We start from the raw sequence: 20,384 nt of genomic DNA, 5'->3' as shown, positions 1-20,384 counted from the left end.
AAACGGGTGTTCTTAGTCTAGGGCGCTCACGTGTCCCCTACGAGATCGCCACTGACTGTGTGTGCGCTGCCTTGTCTTGTGTGTGTGCGCGCGCGGCGCGTGCTGTCTGAACAACAGCCCCGCCCCCCGTGCACACGAATAGACAGACGCAGCTCTCCGCTTCAACGAGAATACCGAAATTAATATCATCATTAATTAACGGAAAATTGACTGACTTGGTGCGTTAAATATGGCAGATAACGCTTGTGGGACACAAAAAAAGAAAACAAAAAAGTAACTTCTCCAGTACCGATAGCAGAACCGTTCAGGTCAGATCTTAACGATACTGCGGTCTTGAAGAATGTGGCCCCGGGGCTGGTTCAATACCGGGGCACGGTACCCATCCCTAGCTCCTTGTGCACCAAGTAGCTACAGTTGTCTTGAGAATGGCTAAAGTTGAGTATATGCACTTTATAAACTTTCTAAAAACACGAAAATACTGGTGCGCACCTGATGCTAACTGGTGCGCACCAGTTATTTTTTTTACTTCAAAGATTTCTTTTTTACTTCAATTTTTTTTTTCATCAATGGCCCTTTAGGGGCTCCGTATGATTACAATGAGGCAAAAAAAAGAATAAAAACTACAAATATGAATGCTAAGCTAAGCTGCTTTTTTTAACTATTCCTTTTTTTCCCTTCAAAATATGGTTACTCCAGTTTAGAGTCACAGGGTTGCTGGAACTTATCCCAGGCGGGGTTACACCCGGGACAGGTTGTCAGTCCACATGAATACCCACAACCCCACGTGTTTACATCATAGAGGATTTAAAGTCTCTGTTCCACCTTTGAAACATACTGTTGGGAGGAAAATCCCACACATCCACAGACAGAACATGCAAACCAAAACCCAACCGGGATTCGAACCACGACCTGTTCGCTGTGAGGCAACAGCGCTACATCTTCTGTAGGAAGGTCTAACTGGATTTGTGTTCATAGTCTTTATATCAGTTCCTGCTGTGCACTAAACTGTATTTATGGAATAAATGGAGCTTTTACAGAGTTTGGAGTAAATAACTGTCTGTCTGTCTGGACTGCATTCTTCACAGCAGGCTTCTTCAGTAGATTTATTTTCATGCAACAGTTTTTTGTTGTTGTCGAACATTACTGTTGTCCGCTCTGGCTTCATGAGCGACTTTGTAAATTGCGACCGGCATGGAATTGCATTGAATGCAAAGACTTCCTTGGAGCCTGAAAGGCAGCCTTGTGTTCATCCTCCCCCCCCTTTTTCTGCTCTGCAAACATGCAAATACCTGCACCATGTTAGTCATGCAAATGCTTCATATGGTTTATGACAAAGAGCGGTACAGGTGCAACCAGAGGTTTACATATGGTTTAAAAAAGAAGGGAAACTTTTCCCCCCTCTGTGCTTTATAAAATGTCATGTTAATCTTTCCTGTAGTTGACATGTTAGGAAAAAGATGCTTCAAACTAATAGGATTTATTTTTTTTCGAACAGTTAAAAACACATAATAATCCATCTGCAGTTTTAAAAACAAAGGACAATAATTCAAATATTGTTTTGCCCAAAGAGCTTTCTGATTGGCTCATTTGGTTTATATGGAGGGACCTTTCAATACATGTTGAAGCTGAGGTGAATAATATTTTACAGTTAAATAAGGAAACTTTTAGTGATTTACTTTTATCTCATTTTTAGATGAAAATATAAGCAGTGACTTCTCATTTACCTCAGTTGGATTAGACAAAAAGAAGTTAAAAAAAGAAGACTTTAATAATTAAAAACTGCACAAAGTTTAGGTACTTTAGAGCTAAAACAAATGACTGTTTTGTTAATTTTCCTACTAATTAATCCGCTCGTGTCCGATGTTTTGGGCCACTGGTTAAATTCTGTTTCAAGTCAGTTTTATTCTACATAAAAACATTAAAAATTGACTCAAAAGTTGTTGTTGTTTTTTTCAAATTTAACCTTAAAAAACCTTCAAACACACACAGAAAATGTTTTTTTTCATGAAAATGTTTGGAGATGGTCAGATAAACTTCAATCCCTGTTGCGTTTCAGTTGAAGACGGATGAAGAAGAGTCAGATGACGCTGCGCCTTCAACTCTCCAACAGGAAAAAAAAGCAGAAAGGTTACATTATTTAAAAAAAACTGTTTTGGGGGGCAAACTTTATGCTTTGAATAACTTTTATGGTCCCAAAGGTAGTGTGAGTTACAGAAATAGCAGGTTTTTTTTTTTAATTATTATTATTCTTTGTTTTGTTGCACAGGGAGTCAGATAAAAGCTGGTGTGGCCATCACCGCTGACAGCAAAAGCCCCGAGCCTCCCTTCATTTGCATAGATACCGTCCTTGCTTCCGGACTTCTTAAAAACTTGCATGCTCTGTGTGTGATGCAAGTCAACTTTTACTTCCTTAGTTCCTCTATCCCAGCGCACATAGAGGAACCGAGCGTCCAGCGGCTGCTCTTACTGTCAGCACCAAACGTCCTTTTCAGCTCCCAGCCTCCAAACCATGATCAGATGATAGAAGATACTTTCTCTTTATTTTTTTGTAGAGCAGAAGCGACTCGCGTCCGACGGTAAGTGTTTGTGATGCGTGTTTGTGATCTTGAACGGCTGGTTGGCGTCAAAGTTGTCTGCGCGCTGAAGACGGGAAGTTCGCTTTTTTTTTCCCGCTGCTGCGCGTATGCAGGGCTGCAGACGGCGGACCGACTGCCACGCGGCCGGCTGCGGCTGCAGCCGCGGCGTCTGCAGGTGCACGGCCGGCCGGCTCGGAACCTGGAACTTGAACCTCGGAAGGTGGAGGTGAGCTGCAACTACACCTGCAGCTGCAGCTCACCTCCACCTTCAAAATAAAAGACTTATTCAAAAAACCTTTTCACACCAGATCTAAGCCTTTTAGTCTATTTAACTCATATATATATATATATATATATATATATATATATATATATATATATATATATATATATATATATATATATATATATATATATATATATATTTTTCCAAAGTGAGGATGTTGTTGGTAGAACCATTGGGAGACCTCATGAGGAAACGGTTCTGGACTGTGGTCTTGGCTTTTGCCGAGCAGAAGAAGGATTGGCTTTGTCCAGCTCACAAAAGCACCTTGTGTTTTGAATTTTAATAGATAGGGAGGCAGCAGGCACACAGGGAGCACCACTACTGCCTTTTTCATATTTATGATGGACATCAAGTCCTAAAGTTCACTCAAACTGTGTTCATGTTGCTCAGATTCTGTGGAAATGACATTAGACTCGGTTTATGTTAAAGTCTCACTGGTTTGTAATGATGACGCCCATTATGGCTTTGACTTTTGAGGCCTTTTGGTTGTAGTTTTGGATTATTTGAACATTTCGGCTTCCATTTGACAATATCATGTCTTTTTTTTTAAATCTTAATGGAATAACAGTTTGTTGATTTTATTCATTTTAAACTGAATTTTGTCCTTTTAAGTTTTATGAAAACAGATGTCCTCAGTGTTAGATGGAAGGGAAACAAGAGCTTTCTGAGTCTTGTTTTGGCTTTTCTGCAATATTAGACGTTGTTTTTGTTTATTAATGCCTATTTTTTGAGGGGAGTTTAAAGGTGAACGTGGGAGGAAATGCTCATTTGTGTAAATACAGTGAGTTGTTATACGGCTGCAGGTCAGCGAGGGCTCATGGGAATAGAAAAGGAGGAAATGGCTCACACCACGATCTACGCTTCGTTTGTTTTTACTTTGAAACTGACGTGAAAAGACAAAGTTAAAGTGAAACTCTGATCTCAAAAAGGAAAACTGTCCGTTTGCTGCATTTAGTGTTAAACAGAAATAGTTTGAATCTGTTTGAGCAACATGTAAACTATTTTATAATCTAAGTGTTTGGATTCTTTTCAGTCCTTAAATGCAATTTTATTTGTTGATTTTGGTTTTGTAATGAGGAACAAATGTCAGTGAATAAAAGCGGTGCTGTCTTAAAGGTGAGAATGAGGTATTTGGGTTAATCTTTACCTGTCTATTGACAATGGCTGCTCCTGACTAAGATCTCAATCCTTCAACCATGTGTACTTTTGATAAACATTTATAAGGCTATCATTATCAGCAAAACCAATCTGACTTTCTCTTTTCCTTAAATGTAAAGATTTGCAGCTCTTTTGGATAATCAAACGAGGCTCAGAGCGTTGAGACTTTGGACTGTGATAAGTTCCTGGCTGTGGCTTATGGCCGTCGAGCGGGACTCTGCTGTGGAGAGCAGTAATGATGGGGTTTGTTATCTGGACAGAAGCCGTCTCTCTCTGGATGAGCAGAATTAAGTTCATTCACATCTATGAGGAAACGGATTTTGGTTAAATTTGTCTCCCATAATCTGAGTTCAGAGCATTAGAAACAGAAACACAATTTTTTATTTTAGGTTTTCCAAATCATAAACTAACTTTTCTTGATTAATTGTTGTACTTAAAATATGTTTGTATTCTTAATTTATCCAGGGTTTGTAAATTAAAAATGTATTTTGAGCATCTTGCTGGACAGGAAACTATTGGAGCTTTAAAGGCCGTGTCACATAGCCACCATGTACATTTTGCGCATATTGCACGGAGGAAAATTGGTCATACGGGAATAATGTTACTGTCCCAACAGGCAAACCTGCCACAGTCTAGGGGAGATGATCACAAAGTGGCGTAACAGCCATAACAATAGACGTGGAAAAAGTGAGAAAAGTTGTGGCCTTTTCACAGACGTATCACAAAAACCACCTTAAAACCATGGAAGAAGTACAAATAAACTAGAGCTGTATGGGTAACAGCAATGAGTTTAGAATTGATTCGATTCACCAGAGCCTGGATCTATTCAATTTACAATTCTTTCAATAATTTGAATTCAAATTTGAATTTACACGGTTTACACATTTAGACATATTGGTATAGAAATACAATAATAATCTTTACATGTTTTCAAGATATTCAAATGAATCTGACACAGTTCATGTACTGTAAAATGTATTAGTGAAATAATAAACCAATGAGATTGTTAACACCATACAATGTTGCTTGGTTTCGGAGAAGCTCAGACAAAAATCTGCAGATCACTAACACTGTAACGTCTCTAAACTGTTCATATTACAAAAATAAGTGTTGTGCCTCTCAGAGCTGCCTTTCAGTTTGGCCACTAAGTGGAGCTCATGCTATTGCATTACACTTTATGCAAAAAATGGTGCTTTACACCACAAATTGTTACTTTAAAATATGTTAAGTACATAAAGCTGTTCATTTAGTCATCAATGTATCTTTAGGTCGAACAAGCGTTAGCATCAGCCATCCTGTGGGAAATTCCATTATAGCATCAAGCTAGCGGAATTTAGCTTTGCTGCTGTTATGTGTTTGTTCACCGGAAAAGGAAAGGCATAAAAGATCCATCTCTACTTTTATGGAATGATTATTGATTTATTAAGCTTGGATCGATTCAGATTGATTGATCGATTTTATGAACCCAGCCCTGAATAAACCACTCAAAGAGCGTGTAAATTGACGTAGAACATGAACTGTGGGAGATTATTGCGCTGTTCATATGCAATTCATTAGTGATTCATGCATCAATTGTGTAGCTTGATATAATATGCTATGTACGTGATATAAAAATTATACATCGGTTGTTCATGCGTGAAAAGCCTGTTCGACATACGTGGAACGGTCGTGGAAAGCTACAAATTTGTGTATGCATCTTGCAAAAGTAGCAAACAATTCTGCAAGATTTACGTAATAATTAAGGGCTAATGGGCGACGAAGTGTGCATTATCATTTTTTAACGCACGCCGTGGAAGCCTGAACAGTCCGACACGAAGCGGAGGACGGTGGCTTCCACGGCGTGTGTTAAAAAGTGATGATGCACACTTTGAAGGCCATTAAGGCCCGCTTAGACCATGGTCACTTACAAAATAAATAAATATTAACTGTAATTTAGTCTGTAATTCTTGTTTTTTTTCCGATTTGGATAGCTTTTTTCACGAAAAGCGGACTATTGTTACCTACCGTGACAACGCGCCGCTGCAGTCAAGGTTCGGCAATATATCTAAGCTGATCGTCCCGATGGGTTGAATAAAGCATCAGTTCAGAGAGAAGGTTAGCGCTTGTTTTTGTCCAGATGATGAAGATAAAAGTTGTTATAAAGAGGCCGGCGCAGTGATTCAGAACATTTAAGATAGGTGACCTGAACCTCTTTTTGGCGCTGCGGTTATCACTGTGCGTTATCACTTTTTAATGCACACCCGGCAGCCAATCAGAATCCAGTATTCACCCGGACCATGGTATAATTGCAAATAAACCATGTAAAATACGAGTAAACCCACTAATTCTCAACCGAACAAAACGTTTGAACAGCTCATAACCAAATTCACATAAAGACCTGTCGTCCGAAACTTTTGACGGACATCTGCGCACTTCGACGAATGAAAAATACAAAAAGCATGCATGAATTACGTATATCAGGTATGAGTCCCCAAAGACCGAATGCAGGAAACAAAAAGTGTACGGAGTGAGTGTGTGACACGACCTTAACACTATGCTCTCTTATCAGCTCAGCTCAGTTAAACCCTGCTTGTCCAATCACCCAGGAGGCCAGTGTTACTGCCGGATCCATAGGAGGAAGTTTGTTAGTATAAGCATGGCTGTGGATCTTTTCCAGGACTGATCCTGACTGGGGGTTTCAGCTGGAAAACATGGTTTGCTGCACTCGGCCGGTTAAGTCGATTATTAACTCATCTCAAAAGCCTAAAAGAATGAAGTTTATTCTAAGGTCTCAACAAAACTTACTAGTAAACATAATAAAGGTGTGTTTTTTTTAGTGTTTGTGTTTTATTTTTAGGTTATTTTTCAAAAATGTTGCTTCTGTCATGAATTTTCAACTATATCTTATTAAATATTTCATGAAACCTTGCAGTTTCAGATCATTTGCAAGTCAAAAATATAAAGGAAGGTTTTCCTGCAAATAGATTGATTTTAGCCTTCATCTATTCTTATAAATAATTTTTTCAAGCCATTCTTTTTGGCTTATTAAGAAATTGCAAAAATAGTGAGTTATTAATGAGCTTAATCTTCCCAATATTTTGTCCAAGCTTAATTAAAAAAAAAAAACAACACTATTATATACTTAAATTCGGAGGCAATATCCACCATTCTTATCTTTGGGAACAAAAAAGTTGGAATATTTTTTTATCAGTAAAGCCTGAAACAGGTTGAGCCCACTTCCATTATAATTGCATCTTTTTCGTTTAAATTCCGCACTGGGGTCATCCCGGCAGCAGGCCAGAAGCCGGTTGCAGTAAAACGATGAGTGAGCACAAATATCCCAGGTATTTATAAAAAGAGGAATGTGGGGCTGTTTTAAACCCTGTGAGTTTACAGTTACACAATGCTGGAGGTCAAACCGAAACACTGCAGGAGTTGGAACAGATAAAACAGAAGCAGACCTCTGCACAGACCATAAATATGAATTTAAAAACAGAAGTCACAAAGAAGTCTCTCAGCATTCTTTTTTTTTAGCTTTAAAATGTTAAATTCTAAAGCTAATGTTAGCAAATGTTAAATTTGGATTAAATCCTAAAACTAAATCTCAGAAGCAGATTTTTACCAAATCCCCATAAAGCCGGTTTATCCAAGAGGCCGGGTTTTCAGTTTAAGTGGCTGAAGATCTCAGAGACATTTCTGTCGTCTATTCCAAAACAAACAAAGTCTTAAAAAGAATTCCAAACTAAATCTTATTTTTAGATTGGCAGCCAGATACATCTGGAAATAAAAAAGAGCCGAAAATACAAACACAAAATAAAACAACAAGAACATTGTCCTCATTACTGAAAACCAGAATTTGCACTGAAAAGGACTGTTGTGAAACCATCGTAGTTTCTACTTTAGTTTATGTGGTGGCCTGAAAAAGGATGAACTGTCATTTAGTCGATAGTTTTAAAAACATCAATGAGCATCAGGTGTTTGAACCTGCTGTGTACACGAGGAAGATGAGAAGAGTTTGCAGGATGCAGAAGAAGATGTGGAATCATTTGGTTTACTATTGGTTTATTTTTATCCTTTAGTTTTGATCAGGGAACAAATAGATAAAAACAATAATAACAACAGGAGATACTTTTTTTTCTTCTCATCTAGCAGCTAAATACTTAAACAAATTCAAAGAGGCCAACAACAAAGGAAATAACTTTGACAATAAACGTTACATTTTAATTTCAATGATGTCTACACCTAATTTAGTGAAAAAAGTTAAAAATAAATAGTATTAACATCAGAAATTTGACAATCTTTTAGCATAATGTTTAAAAAGATTAAGGATAAGTGGAAATTTTAGAGATAGAGGGACATTTTTTAACCCTTGAGAAACCATGGGGTCTAATATTTAATTTTATTTATTTCCATTCTATTATATTTTGTTTTTTGTTTTTATTTTTCATATTTTGGCCATGGTTAAATGCTGCTACCCTACATTGCAATTTAACTGAAAGAAATATGGTTAAAAATGTGGATTTTTGTATAATTTTACACGTATTGTGTCCAAAATATCGGCTTGTTCTGAACAAAGGCAGGAATAAGGTTTAGTAAAAAGATGAAAAAAGTTCATAAGGTGGAAAAAAAACTGATAATCAATAATTGATGTACCAGAAAATGGAAAACTGAAAGTAAAGGTGAAAAGTCAGAGAAGATGGGAATACTAAAACCAAGGTGATGCAGTGCGTGTGAGATGTTCTTGAGAGTTAAGCTATTTTAAGAATCCTTATTTATGGTTTTATTCAATTTCAACATCACGGTCCCCAATGTGAAGCCACTGGTTTGGGCGTGTTTTTAAGCTCTTAAGATTTTTAAGTAAAGTTGTACTTGTATTTTAATTCTGCTCTATGGGTTATGTGTTGTTTATAGTGTTAACATTTAGACCTCATCTCTGCAAAAGAAAAAATCAATTCTACCGCAAAAAATGTCTTTATGCACTTTAGTGATTGATTTAATCAAAGGAAAAGTGATAATACTGTAAAAAAAAGATAAAAACCCGATCCATTTTTCAGGCCATGACATCACTTGATTTTAAGATACTTTTAACAGTTTTTAAATGACTTAACGGTCTTGCGCCTTCTTAATAATCGGATCTTTTAAGTAAAGTAAAGTATGAACCTTCGATCCTGAGATCCCCTGTCCGATTGTAAAAACCAAAATTACGGAGAAGCATCTTTTCAACACTATGGCCCCCGTTTATGGAACAGTCTGGAACAGTCATTAATGCTTTTATCCCTTGTGCTACCTTAGATGACCCCCCCCTTACTTTGACGTGTTCTCCCTACCATGACAAAGGTGGATAAAGGTGGAAAGATTTCATGTAATCCATGGACACCAGTGAAGATCACAAATCATTGAAGAAAAAAGGTTCAGAGCACTGTCTAGTGGGTCTAGATGACCCAACTCCCAATGTTAAAGTGCCTAGGATAGCACAAGGGTTACGAAAAGGCTCAAGACCCATCTTTTTAACTTGGCTTTTAGCTAAATTTTATTACTTTTATTTATTTATTTATTTATTTATTTACCCCTTTTATCTTGTTTTATGAACTTGAACTAGATTTTTAACGTGTTATTTTAATTTACCTTATTTCAATTTTTTATTGTTTTTATCAATATGTTTACTTTTTCATTCTCATTTCTTATTTCCGGTGCTTCCTCAGCTGGAACCTCTCCCTCTGGGTCGGCTGCTGTTCAGCCGTTGCGGCTCTGGATGGGAAACTGCATCACCACTTAGCTGTGGTGGAGCGGTCCCCGCCTGTGATGCTGCATTTGGCTGTCTATGCGGCTGTTCACAGAGAGGGAGGTTCCAGTTATCAGCGTTTCTCATTGTCTTTCCTCATCAGTTAGGGGGTGGGAGGTGTGAAAGGAGTGGGGGACTAGGTATGGGGAGGGGGGGGCATATTTTTGTGCTTGTTTATTTTAATTGTCTTGCTTGTTTTTATGTCTTGTTGTGTTTTAATGTAAAGCCCTTTGTGTTACATTTTTATATGAAAAGTGCTTTTGAATAAAGTTTTGATTTGATTGATTTGATCGCGCTCCCCCACAGACAGGGTTCTGTAGGGGAGATCCGCTTTGTAGTTACTCTAAGTGCACAGTGAACAGAACCCTGTGAGTTTAAGACGGTGTTTGTTCGACAAAAAGCTCTAAGAACTTAAACTAAAAACTCAAGGCTTTTAGGAAATTGTGTTAAATTACAAACATTAGTTTAGGGCCACTGCTAGTTTGGGTCTCGGTACACGGAACTGAAGTGTTACAGCTCACAGATTCCCTTATTTAAAACTTCCTGAGATAACTCCTGAGGTCTTCTGAGTCTGACTGAAGCTCAGTCATGACCGTCACAAATGTTCAGTTCACCTGGGAACGTCCACAGAACCTCGCACGTCCTCCTTAGCTGCTCGCTCAGACAGGTAGTCATTTGTTTGAGACTCCGTTTCACAACAGGGGAATCGCACCTCTACCCTGGACCTATTTAGATTCACTGATGAAGGGAAGGAAATTACGCATCGACACCCAGCAAAAGTGTTTGAGACACTTTTGCTGGGTGTCGATGCCTGCAGTCATACTCTGAATATGCCAGAACTTCTGTGAGTCTGGTGGAAGTACCTTTATAGATGGATTACTTTTTTGTGTTCAGTAGATTATTTGTCTATTTCATATGACGAAGTTGTAGGGCCATTTTGCAAACAACTTTTTATTTTATTTTATTACGACTATAAAGCCGTATGTTTACAAGAAAAAAGACATAACTGTTAAATTCCAAGAATAAAGTAGTGCATTTAAAACTTTAAATCTCATAAATTAACGAGAAAAATACTAAAGTTGTCTGTTTTGTTGGAGCCTTTCTTGAAAATGAAAGATGTGGAGCATTTTGTGAAGCTTTATTTCCAGATAAGTTTCAAGAACAAAGAAATTCGGAACCTTTTGGCGACTCAGAATCAAATTCTTGTTAGTGTAGCCAGCTTTCCGGGTTTCGTGTCGGTAAAGTGGTATTTCGTGTGTAAAATAAGGAGCTCAAAAACACGTTTGGGTGAAGAGGACCGGTATTTTATTCGTCCCTTTTCATTCACAGACCCTGAAGTCCATTTGTCTAATTACGTCATGAACCTGTCATGCGCAGAACACCAAAGCAGAAGGAAAACAGGGTTCCAAACCTCCCCTCCTCCAGATGAAACGCCCCGTTTCTATTTAAAACAACAAAGATTAATGAAAATAGTCTGTTATATTAGCATAAGAATGTAGAAAATGCCTAAAAAGTGGGCCTTCTTAGACGGAAACGTCACACAGACCTAGAGATCTTGTCTTTTGTGCAGAGATCCTGCAAAACACCCATCAATAAATAAAACATTAATGAATCGGTCAAACAAAGGAGCTTCCAAACATTTGGAACGTTATCAATAAACATTCAGCTCACCTGTTTAACTAAGTTTAGTCGGCCTGCTCTGCTGCTGCGTGGCGTTCACTTGCTGCTCTGTAAGCTCACCTCCACTTTAATCGCGTAAATTTATGACTTTAAATCTCGTAGTTTTACTTTTCTTTTCTTTTTTTTTTGGCGGCCCTAAAACTCTGATGTATTTTCAGCCTTTTATTGTGAAGATTTACTGTTTTCAGCCATCTTTCTTGTGATGACAAAAGGACAAAAATAAAAAATATGGACAAAAAATATTTTTTAATATGTATTAAAGTTTATTTGCTGTAAAAAAAAGTCACCATGTTTTTAAACGTTTATGTGTTATAAAAAGAAATATGATCATTTTGTGTCCTGCTGATGAAAGACTGTCAAGCAAACAATCACTAAACATTTTTTGATCTATTGTAATGGTCTCCGCAGTCATCTTTTAATTATGATTATCACATTTTTAGCCAATACCATAAAAACCTGTCATTTTCTAGGACATAGCGTCAGTAGAAATTCACCTCTGAGTTACGGAGGGGACTGTAGGCACGTAGCAGCCCCAGCTTAGAGCTCTCTGTTTACTCACTCTCCCACTAGCTTACAGCCCCTCACCTACTCAGTCCAACAAAATTGGCGAGCAATATTGGCGCTATCCAGTCGCACAGATTTTGATCCAGATGCAATTTCGGACAAGGAAAAACAAAGAAATGCATGGATCTATTTATTTGCAAGTGGATGCATCAGAATGGAGCGGAGCAGGGAGCTTGTGGCCCACCCAGCGTATTTTCTATGTCACCAATACGGTCTGTTTCAATCGTCTGCTCCTGATTCACAACGATTTAAATAAAGAAATATTTAGGAACGCAATTTTGAGCTCCGCTCTCGTACCATATGTTCTCATATATCATGAAAAAAAGTGCCACACGTGTTAAAATCAGCAATCCTTGCAGTGGGTCTTTTAAGGAAGTCTGTGAATGCGTTACTCATTATGTTACATAATGTCTGGCGGTGGACATGTGTCTGGACTTTTAGCTTGGCTTTGTTGACCTGACTCAGGGAAGAACAAAGAACCACAAACGGAGATTCCTAACCAAAGTGTTGAAGGAACCAGAAGAAATATTTCTTTTTGCTTTTTTTCATTTACATGTTAACCTCCTTTTCACTAACAAATGTTAAAAACTTTAAAGAAAGTGTCAGCTCAGCTTCAGCTCAGTTTTTCTCTACCCGTTACGTTGCGTCATTACCTGCTTTATTCAGTCGGCGCAGCTGCTGCATCTTGTTTTATATTAGCAATAATATTAATCTGTACTATTAGTTTTAGATAATGTTGTCAGGTCTTATGAATATTTTTGATGTTGGTAGCATAAATCTCTCTGTACTTTTTTTAAAGTTGTTATTTTGTTTACAGGTAGGCATCATTGATAAAATAGCATTTTTTTTTTTTGTGGTTACTTGAAAAACGTTTACATTTTTTTTTCTAAGTTTCTAACTGTTCATGCTAAAATGCTGGTTGTCGACTAAAATAATAATTTAAAGTGTAAATGTTTTGATCAGATTGTGCTGCTTAACTTCTTCGCCAGCATCGATTCATGAGCATTAATACATTACTCAGCAGTAAAGCTGACTTTTACCTTTCAGCAGTTCCCATGGCAACAGTTTTAATTGATAAAACTGGTGACCTGAAAAGTTCTGACATTTTTTAACCCAAAGTTAGTTTCAGTCTGACTCTAATCCCAGTTAAGCATCGAGTTGAACTTCCTAAATGCTCTCAGGCCAAAAACTGACTGGAGTTGATTTTTAAAAACCTGTAGGGTTTGAATTCAAAGGTTTTTCTAAAAGTGAAAACGTCGTTTTGCATCACGGTTGGAAGGTAGAAACTTTTTGAGGGAGGATTGTCTGTTTTTTAAAGTACAGGTTCAGCAGAAATGTTACCAAATGGAAAATGTATCACGGTGACTCAATCTGAAAAATGTAAACGAGGCACAAGTTCTCATTTTTTTCACCCTATACTTAATGGAAAATGACTGACAGTAGCTCTTCATCTTATGTCTTTTTCTCCTGAAAGACCCACTCTGATGAAAATGATGTTTTTGGCGTTTCTCTACATGTTGTGGCATTTTCTGGTGATGGACGACAAGTATAAAGAAAAAGCCTAAAAATGGCATTTCTAAGTATTTATTTATTCAAATTGTTGTGAATGAGGAACAGACAAAAAAATTCGCTGGGAAGGCCACAAGATTTTTGCTTTAGAAGCTCTCAGCAATGGGAAGGGGGGGCGGACATGTCCCATGCTAACAATCCTACTCACAAGTCAGAAGGGGAATTTCTAATAAACTCCTGGCGCTCCGCCGAAACTATGTCCCAGAAAATGACTCAGGTTTTTTGGTTTTGCCTAAAAACTGCAACATCATAATTAAAAGTTGACACTTTGAAGATAGATCAAAAGATTATCAGAGTGTTTCTTCAGGAATGAGTTTTTTTTATTGTCAGTGTATCAGGAACCTTTAAAGTAGTTGAAAATAGATATAAACCGGCTTTTTAGAAGATTTCAAAATTGTAATGGAAAATGATTTAAACCATTTATTAATCATCTACAGTAACTTTCATGTGTGAAGTAAAGGGAAAGCAGCTCATGAACTTTCTCTGTCCTGATCCAGCAGCAGACATGGCCGGTGTGGGGCAGCAGGGCGAGATGACCGAGTACAGGAAGATCCTGATCAAACGGGACTTGGAGATGGGCGTGGTCATGACAGTGTTTCGGCAGAAGGCCGAGAGGCTCACTGTCCAGGTGATTATGGAGACCCGGCAGGTGGCGTGGACCCGCACTGCTGACAAGACTGACGGAGTCTGTGAGTATTTTCTGATTAGAAATAAAGGCTTTTCTTAAAGTTACTTTGATTTTTCTCCAGTTTAGTGTTCATTTACATGGTTACTTTCAAGCTTTACTTTTAAAATAACTTCTGGGGCCACATTTTGGCCCTTTAGAGCAGTGTTTTTCAACCAGTGTGCCGCGGCACACTAGTGTGCCGTGGGAGATGGTCAAGTGTGCCGTGGAAAATTGCCCTCATTAACTGATCTAAAAACATTTCCCATCTCCAGGATTTCAGCTCTGTGTTCATCCAAACAGGCCCTGATAAAACACTGAGGAGTTAGGAATATAAAAGATCGTAAAATACTTTTTCTTTGCGTTTATTTTATTTTATTAAAGACATTTTGATAAGAATGACCGTACCGCGATTCAGCTGCAGCTCCGGCTGTATTTGGGAAAAGTCCCGTCCCTTTGACTGTCTCCACCAATCATTCTTGGAGGCTTAATCACATGTCATCAGTCTGACCAATCAGAAGTAGTTAAAGTCTTCACTTCCTTGTCCCGATTTAGCTCGTAAAGTCGCTCAGTTCTAACAAAAATACCAGCTAAAGCTCGTCTTTTGCGCTGTAGCTTTCCACAGAATCCGTAATCAGACCGTGGAACAAGTGAACAAAACAATGAAGCTCCGAAAACCGATCTCCGGCCGTTTTATGCACTACATCTCCCATGATGCATTGGGTTGTGAGAGTGACAGGGCACAAGGAGATCTGTCGTTAGACGTCTTGAAACCAACGAACACACATCAAACTATTTTTAAATCTTCTAACTTAACTTTTATTAAATCTTTTAGAAAAAAAACAGCTGCAGTTTCCAGCTTTTTCTGCAACAATTATCTCAAAAATGCATGTGAGATTGTGGAGGGGCTGTAGATCAATACAGACTATGAGTTTATCCTTCTTTTTTTAAATTTTTGGATGCTGGTGTGCCGCGGGATTTTTTTTTAAGGTTAAAGTGTGCCGTGGCTCAGAAAAGGTTGAAAAACACTGCTTTAGAGCATCAAAGGAGATTTAAAAATCTTTTTAGAAAAGTGATGATTAGTGACTCTAATTCTGAACGTTTCTCAAAAGGGGGTTTAAATGGCTTGCTACAAAAAACACCAATACGGAATGTTAAATAAATATTTGGGTTTAGTTGTGAGTACTATGAACATCACATTTCCAAACATATTCTTTATCCTGAGTTTTAAGAGCACTTCGTTTGTGTGGTTGTTTGTGTGGTTGTCCGTTTCATTTAGCATGTCAAATTCGAAATCAGCGAGTCGTGCTTATCTTGTGGTGTTTGTAATAGTTCCCAACAGTAATTTATGCAAATATTTGGGAAGCCTTTTGTCTTAATTTATGGGATTTTTAAAACCGCTGTTAAGTTAAAGACTTTCATAACTTAAAAAAAAGAGGGATAAAAAAATGGATCTTCTTTCTGCTAACCTCTGTGGAGCCATCCTCTTGGTTAACATTTTTTTAGAGGAACATGATATTAGTTTATAAAAACGCATTATTAATGTTTTTAACTATTTAAAGGGAAAAGCTTACCATACGGAAGGATATGATGCAAAATTCTTGTTTAAATGAGCATTAAATAAATAAATAAATAGAGAGCAAAATGATCCATTTTGACACAGAAAACCTTTACTAAACACAGACAATCTGTGCAGATGAAAACATCAGAGCGTTAAGCATGTTCTTAGAAAATATGTAAAGCGGAAATTGGGATTATTTATTTCTTTGGTGTAACCTAGCAACACAAGGATGCCTAAAAACGCTTAGAAATTTAGCAGATGTATGAATCTGTGTTGTGTTTCAGTGGACTTGTTGGAGATCAGGGAGATTCGTCCGGGGAGAAACTCCAAGGATTTTGAGCGCTTCAAAGACGGGAAAGACAAACACGGCGAGAACACCTGCTTCACCATCTTCTACGGATCCCAGTTTGTTCTCAGCACTCTCAGTCTGGGAGGTGAGCTGTTTCATTCAGATTTAACCCCCCGCCAGTAAAACGTTTTTTAACAGTCCGTATCTCGGCTTTTGGGGAGTAGAGATGTATATATCTGAGCGGATCAACAGGAGTTGGGATGATGCGTGTTCTCGCGCGTCGTGAAATGGTAACTGAAGGTCTGTTCCTACCAATGTTCCAGCGGATTCTGTGGACGAGGCGCAGAAGTGGCTCACAGGGCTTGAAATGCTGAGGCAGGAGACCCAGGCAGCTCCAACTCCAGTTCTTATAGAAAGGTAAATGGTTTTCTGTCGCTTCAAAATAAAATCACACTTTGTTCAATCGCTTCCAAACCCTTTAACCTAGACTTTATCAGCTCTGCACTTTGATGTCTCCTGTTTTAAAAGAAGTATTGATTCATTTTCCCACTTACAAGCTTTCTCTGAATGTTTCTCCAGCTGGCTGAGGAAGCAGATGTATTCTGTCAATCAGAACAAGACCAACAGGTATTCAAACACATCACGTTCTTATTCTTGTCTCTTTGATGTGTTGTTTCTGCTGCTCTTTAAAACAAGCTGTGTTAAGGTTAAAATAGCTAATCAGACAATTTTTTGTCTGGTTGGAAAAGAAAATCTCATATTGATGACTTAAATAGTAAAAATATTGGACTTTTATGCACAGCAAAGAGTCGTTTAATTGTAACTTTGGTAAATGGTAAATGGCGTATACTTATATAGCGCTTTTCTACCTACAAGGACAAAGCACTTTTACAGTCACAGACCCATTCACCCAGTCACACACACATTCACACACTGGTCTTTTTGCATCTTTTTTACTGTTCTTTTATTCTTACTCATTTCAGTTCCTGCAAAGAGGTTTGGGGAAAAGCTTATTCCACCCACACTAAACCACTGTTTCAATTATAAAAGATAATTATCAATAAAAAAAGTCTATCACACCAATACTTTCTTTGCAGAACCTCGCCAGCTTAAGTTCCCCGATGTAACTGATCTAAAAAAGTTGATTACTAAAATCCAAATGAGAAATTCTGCTAAACTCTACTCGATCCCCATTTGTGACTGTTTCAGAATATTCTTCAAAAATATTATTCAAAACAAAACCTACCAAAGAAGAAAGACAAGAGATATAGATCTATACAAATATTAAGCTTATGATTAGACAAAATATGATTGGAAAGTCAAAATATTAAAAGTAAAAGAGGCACATACCCAAACATACATAAGATAGATACACTTTAACGTTGCAAAGCAATTAACTCAAGCTATAAACTGGTAACTCTGTCCAGGAAGGGGATTTTGGAGAGAACGAGTGTTTATTTATACACTCTGTAAGTTGGGTTTTGTTTTTTTAATTTTTTATTTGATTCATTAACCTTAACTTAATCTGGTAAAAAACAAAACAAGGATGACCTGGCCAAGGGGTCAGCAGCACGTCACCAAAACATGACAACAAAATAAAATGAAATAATCAGATTTGAACTATTACAATTTAAAATGAAAGTGCAGAAAAGTAACATATTAAAAGTAGTAGATGTAAAACAGTAAAAAGCTGCTGCAAAAGTGATAAATAATATGAGAATGTTAAAGGGTCCTCTACTGTCCTATTATTAAGCCTTTTATTGTAAACCATATCGATGTGTATGATAATAAATCACTTATGGCACACAAAAGAACATGTTTTTTTAATTAAATATTAGTTCTTTACCTACCCAGAAGTTAGACGACTTGATTTCTGAGGCTCCGCCTATCGCTCCCTGCAAGTCCCGCCCATTTCATGACGTCAGCCTAGAGCCGGTCTCGGCGGTGTGTCTGTGTCTCGCCCACGAAAAAAAAACAACATCTGAACTTTTGCAAAGATGGATGTGCAGATAAAAAAGGAGAGCGTTCTTGCCGATCACTGCTAGCTCCACAGAGAAAGTGTGTGTTTTGGCCTGGGGGCGGAGCTGGCATTGCAGACTCTTCCTGGAAGGGGCTGTTCCTCACTTTGTGATGTCACAATGTGAGGAGCCACTCGTTTTATGGGTTGGGACGAACTGGTGCTTAGAGATTTTTAGAGGACTGTGAAGTAAAGCGTAAACAGATCAAATTACAGCTTTGGGGTTTCTTTTTGTGAATGGCGCAAAAAGTGGGTTGAAGAAATAGCCCAGGTGTTTTCATTTGTTGTTGATGTTGATGGAGCAGAGAGGAGATTATTTCTCTTACTAACTCTTATTGTTGGTCGCTTGTTTTATTTTTAAATATCTTGTACTTATAGTTAAGTTGGTCTCCACCAATCAGTCTTGGAGACTCAATCACACGTCATCAGTCTGACCAATCAGAAGTGGTTAAAGTCTTTACTTCCTTGTCCCGATTCTGCTCATAAAGTCTCTCAGTTCCAACAAAATACCAGCTAAAGCTCGTCTTTAGCGGTGTAGCTTTCCGCGGGATCCGGTATCAGACCGTGGAACAAGTGAACAAAACAATGAAGCTCAGAGAGGCTAGTCTTTCTGTGTTCGGCGGCTAATTGCACTACACCTCCCATGATGCATTGGGTTAGAGTGACAGCGTCTCAGCGTAAAATGAGTCTTCGTTGTTAAACGTCTTGAAACCAAAACGAACACACATCAAACAGTTTTTAAATTATTTAACTTAACTTTTATTACATCTTTTAGCAAAAAAAGCTTCAGCTTCCAGCTTTTTCTGCCACAATTATCACAAAAAATGCATGTGGGATTGCGGAGGAGCTGTAGATCAATACAGACAATGAGTTTCTCCTTTTTATTTTTATTTTTTTGGATGCTGGTGTGCCGTGGGATTTTTGTCAAGGTTAAAGTGTGCCGTGGTTTAAAAAAAAGTTGAAAAACACTGGCTTCCAGCCCTTCACACCTCCAAACTAATATTATTGGTGTAACAAAAATGGTGAGCAATGTTGGAGCTATCCAGCTGTACAGTTCTGAGCCAGATGCCAGTTTAGACAAGGAAAACAAAGACGTACATGGATCTATTTGTCTAGAAGTGGATGCAATGGAATGGAGCGGAGCAGGGATTTTGTGATCCGCCCAGTGTATTTTCTACATCACATTTAAGCTCTATTTCAATCATCTGCTCCTAATTCACTACAATTAGAATAAAGAAACACTCAGAAATGCAGTTTTAAGTTTTAATTTTCTTTATATATGTCCTTAATCATAAGAAAAATGCTATAAGGGCGTGTTAAAAAAACAATTTTTATTCTAGTGGGTCTTTAAAATGTCTTATTGTCATTGTTTGCACAATGAAAGTATCTTTCATCAAATCATCTGTTTTGTATTAGTGAAATGTAAAAAACAATTCTCCAGCTTGAGTCCTGATGATGCGCTTTGTGTCCACCAGCATCTCTGTAAAGGAACTGAAGTCTCTGCTTCCTGTGCTGAACTACAAGGCCCCCAGCTCTCGGACGTTCAAGGACAAACTGCTGGTACTTTTCCTACTTTCTCGGCTTTGAGACAGTTTTTAGAAACAGGCTGCTTTGCTTTGTGAATAACCACTTCAATAGAAGTCAAGCTGATGTGGTTCATTCTGCGTTTCTTGCTGCCCGCCCTTCTGTTCTGCTTTCACAGGAAGTGGGCATAAAGAAAGATCGTCTGGATTTTGAGCAGTTTCATAAGTTTTATAATCTGATCATGTTTGAACAGAATGAGGTGAGTGGTGACTACGTCCACAAAAGAAAGAAAGAAAAAACGTTCTAAAACTGAAGCCGTGGTGTCAAACATTAATGTAAAGAAGTCCAAAATAGTGGCAGCCTTATATTTTGTTTTACAATATGGAATAAACGTCTTGGCAGAGTGGAATATACAAAAATATATTTTGTGATGCTCTAACATAAAAAACAGTGTCAGTCAATTTAGATAGAGGTTGCAAAGTTGAGTTCATTAAACAAATAACTAAATAAATCAGTCTGCTTACATGTATTTTATTGTGAAGAGGCAGATATAACCCCAGAGGTTTACAGTTTTTTCAACCAAAAGGTCAGACCAACTTTCAAGCATGATGGTGGAGGGCTCATGGTTTGGGCTGTTTTGAAACCTCAGGACCGTACCCTCTTGCAGTAACCTTGATTTAAAAAAAGGCAATAGCATGCGAATAAACTGAAATGAAGATGTAACCCTGTGAAGGC

General features: G+C 37.9%; 1 protein-coding gene across 2 annotated transcripts in view; it reads left to right on the top strand.

Annotated features, from left to right (window-relative positions):
• Window positions 1-2,391: 2,391 nt before the first annotated feature.
• Window positions 2,392-20,384, top strand: part of plcg2 (phospholipase C gamma 2) — a 41,864-nt gene continuing 23,871 nt past the window's right edge. The window contains exons 1-7 of one of the 2 annotated variants that reach the window (XM_023956051.1): window positions 2,392-2,576; window positions 14,095-14,283; window positions 16,104-16,253; window positions 16,432-16,525; window positions 16,688-16,735; window positions 19,601-19,685; window positions 19,828-19,908. In XM_023956051.1, the coding sequence (XP_023811819.1) occupies window positions 14,100-14,283; window positions 16,104-16,253; window positions 16,432-16,525; window positions 16,688-16,735; window positions 19,601-19,685; window positions 19,828-19,908 (642 nt within the window). In that variant the 5' untranslated portion in view covers window positions 2,392-2,576; window positions 14,095-14,099. Of the gene's footprint in view, window positions 2,577-14,091; window positions 14,284-16,103; window positions 16,254-16,431; window positions 16,526-16,687; window positions 16,736-19,600; window positions 19,686-19,827; window positions 19,909-20,384 lie in introns of both variants that reach the window. The other variant, XM_023956050.1, reaches the window with a different exon arrangement.

This window comes from Oryzias latipes, chromosome 6 (assembly GCF_002234675.1).
Source record: "Oryzias latipes chromosome 6, ASM223467v1".
Taxonomy (NCBI): Eukaryota; Metazoa; Chordata; class Actinopteri; order Beloniformes; family Adrianichthyidae; genus Oryzias; species Oryzias latipes.
Note: the sequence above shows the minus strand (reverse complement) of the source record. Positions and strands in the feature narration are given on the sequence as shown.